This window comes from Orbicella faveolata, unplaced genomic scaffold, assembly GCF_042242905.1.
Source record: "Orbicella faveolata isolate gen_17 unplaced genomic scaffold, um_ofav_v1 contig_25, whole genome shotgun sequence".
NCBI lineage: Eukaryota > Metazoa > Cnidaria > Anthozoa > Scleractinia > Merulinidae > Orbicella > Orbicella faveolata.
In genome coordinates, this window is record NW_028301553.1 from 4442501 (window position 1) to 4447038 (window position 4538).

The window sequence follows — 4538 nt, forward strand, 5'->3', positions numbered from 1 at the left end:
TCATGTTTACTGTAGTGTCGGCTGACACTATAGACCGATATGTTGACCGATATATTGACCGACACTCAGCCAATACAAGGCTGATACAAGGCCGATACCTGGCTGATGTATCGACCGAGTATCAGTCAATATATTGGTCAACAGTATCAACCTGCACCACCTAATGTAAACATGATCCCATTTTGTTAATATCCCAGGTAATGAAGGGTTTAGTCTGCTAGATACCCTGGTCCCTGGGGTTTTCTTTCTTCTTCTTCTATCACAAAAAGCCATCTTTGTGGTGGTCAAAAAGAGTGTAAAAAGACATGTACTTCAGGGCACAAATTCGACCATTAGGATATGAAGAGAGCAAGAAAACCTCTGGAATCAGGGTATCTTCTCCAAAGACCTAGCACTAAATAAAGTTTGCTGATTCATGACCTGTATTTGACTGATTTGATAATGTACATTGATGTCAAACCCAGGAGAGGGGACCCTGGCCATATGTGAGAATTTGACATCTACTACACATCATCCCACCCCTTCAATTATTTTAAATACATGACATTTGTACATGTGGGGTCCGGGCGTGAGGGTCGGGATGCTTGACTTTGTGAGAGGAGTACTGAGCTTGAAGCCTAACCATATGTAATTGTTGGATCATCTTGGGAATAAAACCCATCACAACTGTTGGAAGGGAAGGGTTAATGTTTTCCGTTATGCCTCAGTTAATTTATAACTGAAGGTAGATAAATATCCATTCTGCCAGCTAGGTGGCAATGGAATCTAGTGTCACACTGTACAAAGTAATAGCTGTACAGATACAACAATAATTTCATTCAATACTTTTCACTACAATACATTTGTCTTTATTTTAAAAGCATGTGAAGTTTCCCATCTTTATACTCGTCTGATACTCAGGTTGAAGTTCTTCCAGTCATCCTCTGGTGGTCATGTGACTGTAACATCAACATCAGGCAAGATTCTTCACAGCTTGTCTGGCTTGTCACACCCCATACCAAGGTTGATACTATCTGCTGTGAAGGGCCATCTTGAAGGCTACAGTGATGGTGGTTTGAGAACAGCACTTCTCTTACTAAGGTGCCTATTAACCTACATGTAATTGCATTTCATCTATCAACACATACAACACATTGCATCCATCCATGAAGCGTAACAAATTAAGCACACAGTTTTACTTTTCAAACGTTTCAACAACATGCACCATGACTGGTACAAAGGAATTTTAAAAGAAAGATTTGTCGCGTAAGATTTTCAATTTAAATTTATCGATGACATAATTTTTTATAATATCAATTATTAAATTCTTGAATTTATGAATTTACTTCCATTTTCAACAATGTAATATTGTTATATTTTTTATTGTAAAAAAATCATTTTAATTTTATGTACTTACATTTTAGCTAGGTTGTATTTTCTTTGTTTACTTGTTTATCAATTAATTTATATTTATGTTACTTACTTTAAGAGTGGGCTTCCTGCGAGGTAGGTTTATGGCTAAGCGCAGTTGGTACTATAAATATAGAATTGTCTTTAACCTACATTGAAAGTTTTGTCTGTTATGTAACACATGCAAAAATGTTAAATTATATTTCTCTTTCAAAGATGAAACTAGTAAGATGAAAGCCCCATATTTGGTACAGAACATGTAAAAAAAATGTAATGTAGTCGGAATGATTGCCACAACAACTTGCTCACACCTTGGGTTTAACACCTTAAAAAAAGGTGGAAAGAAACGCTTTGAAAGTAGAGAGTTGTATGAGACCTCATATAATCTTGCAATAATTATAGTCAGGGACCAAATCTTCTAGTTTATCTTTTTTTGTAGAATACTGTTACTGGTAATTGTAGAGGTGTGCATAGATTTATTGATCCTTATTGTTTCTCTGTTATAGTCTGATACAGTCATCCCTTGATCTGCCTGTCCCAAGAGCCCTCATCACTCAGATCAGTCAACATTCACTGCAAGTCATTACCAGTCACCTACAGTCATGTCGATGGAAAATGAACATTGATATTGGTAACATGAAGACCATGCTGTCCATTGTAAACAGCATAATTGGAACAAAGCCTGTTTGTCGTCTTAGTGAATCTGACAAACAGTATTTAAGTGTGCTCGTCATCAAGGTACAGGATTTAATATTTTTTGTGTGTTTATCTAGCGGTGGATACATGTTCAAGGTGCCAATGCACTCACTTAAGTACAAGTTTTTATTAATACCTCAAACATGACTTACACAAGCTAAAGAGATATAACTACCCAGGCCAGTGCTTCAATCATTGAATGTTTGTTAACATGCTATATGGTGGCTTTACTAATAGACTCAAACTTAGAAAGACACATGTTTGATGTGAAATTTGACTCTGATCAGGGATGGTAATAAGAGGACGTAAGTGGTGTTAACTTGTGAGAATCGTTACAAGCTTATTGCATGCAAATTATAAAGAAAATCTAATGACTTTATTTTCTACAAATAAACAAAACCGATTTTAAAGGCCTGTTTATATTTATTCATGTTGCCATGGCAACGGCACATTCGTCAGCTTAACCATCAAAGAACCAAAGTTTGTGTTGTAAACTTGCTTGCTGCCATTTTTGGCGACCGAGGGATCAAGGGTTTTAGAGAAAAAGGTGAATGAAACAAAGGTATCAAAAACTGTTCAGCCACCTTAAAGTGCACCTAACCCCAAAATATTTTTTCGCTAAAATGAATCCACTTACTGTTAAAACTAATTCGGCGAAAAAAATTTTTGAATTTGGTTGAATCCTCAATTTGCTATGGCCCGCCGAAAACGCGAAAATCGCCCTAAATCGGCGCCATTTTGTTTCACGACCGAGTTCTGGGGGGAATGGGTCCAGCGGCAGTTGTGACGTCTACCCAGGAACGAAACGTGTTTCGCCGCTAGTCATTTCACTGTAGTGGCTGTGTTGCTCGTGAAGAATTTGCAGCTAAAATGCCTACGAGGTGTGTTGCAGGCGGTTGCAGCAACACCCCAGACTTGGAAAATGGAATAGCGCTTCACTGTATTCCATATTTTGGTGACGATCGGCCACAAGCGAAAAAAAGACGAAAAAAGTGGCTGGACTTTGTAAAGCAAGAGAGAGCGAAGTGGGAGCCTTCGAAGAACTCGGCCATCTGTTCAGTGCACTTCAAGCCAGAAGATTTCCACCTCAGGTATGAAGTTTATATCAGAGTCATCTGAATAAAAACTCATCTCTGACTCTGAGGAGGAAGACATCTTGATCTTCTAGCGAAAATTTGGGCGTTTTAGAGCTAAAATATGCAAAAGCGAGTATTCTACACTACGACGTCCAAAGAAAGCAAAGAGAAATGACTGAGGGCTGTTCTATTCGGTAGCTGGGTAGACGTCACAACCTTGCTCGACCCAGACTCCCTAAAACGCGGTCGTGAAACATCTCGAGCACGACTTTGGCGGGCCATAGAAAATTGAGGATTCAACCAAATTCAAAAATGTTTTCGCGGAATTAGTTTAAACAGTAAGTGGATTCGTTTTAGCGAAAAAAAAATTTGGGGGTTAGGTGCACTTTAAGCCTCGCGGAGCCAAGTTAGAATTTTAATATATCAAAATTGGCCTATTAACAACAAACATAGCATAGTCGGATCAAAATTCCTTTCAGGTGCGTGTTTTTCACAATTCAAAGCACATAATCTTAACGTGGGATGCATTTCTTTTGTTCAAAGCATAATTCTCGTGGCTGTAATGAATTTTAATGTGGGTATATATAAAGAAGTGTAGAATGACACACCCATTTTAGCGTCGGTTGCCGTTGCATTGAAGGCAAGGGCGAAGACATCTTAGTCGCTGTGCTCCCCTCAGGCAAGTCCAGGTTTTCTTTATTTATCGCCGTTGAATTGAAGGCAAGGGCGAAGACACCTTAGTCGATGTGCTTCCTTCAGGTAAGTCCACATTTTCTCTAGCTAGTTACGCGTCCTAGCTGTTTCCCTCGTCTTTCAATTTGATCATTTAATGGTATAATAAAACTTTCCTCAATGCTGTGAAAGCTTCGAGGTGCATGTGTTTTTCCTTGACACCGAAGACTGTATTTAGGCGAAGTTGAAAAACCGAATAGCAAACATTTCTCTTGTGAGTAACTGAATGGATTATTTTTAATAAAATGTTTGTTTACAGCTTGATAATCTGCTTGGTTTGCCGTTTGACTTTGTCATTCGCAATTTGTTTCGTCACCTCGGAGCGCTACCATGTACACTCTTTTTAACTGTTATACAAACAGAAAATTCCAACCGCCTTTGCCTTTGCTCTGATACGAAGAGAACAGTTATGTAGTTATATCAGAACCTATAACTAATCTTCAGTTCGTTCCTACTGCAGTGCACCACTTTGTTGGTAGTCGTTTAAAAGTGTTATTCCTCATTTTGAGGGAGTTTTGTTACGTGCAAGGCCGATAGACGTCCGTTAACTGATACTAATACTCAATCAAGTCAGTTTTGCTTGAGTTAACACGCGAAAAACTTAACCATGACTTTCCTGTTTGTTCACAAGAATTGACCACAGGC

At 38.5% G+C, this 4538-nt stretch overlaps 1 protein-coding gene across 1 annotated transcript in view; it reads left to right on the plus strand.

Moving 5' to 3' along the window:
- Positions 1-2495, plus strand: part of LOC149108654 (molecular chaperone MKKS-like) — a 2840-nt gene extending 345 nt beyond the window's left edge. Inside the window, exons 2-3 of the mRNA XM_089293875.1 lie at positions 901-1080; positions 1896-2495. Of these exons, the coding sequence (XP_089150001.1) occupies positions 901-1080; positions 1896-2232 (517 nt within the window). The 3' untranslated portion in view covers positions 2233-2495. The remainder of the gene's footprint in view (positions 1-900; positions 1081-1895) is intronic.
- Positions 2496-4538: the final 2043 nt, after the last annotated feature.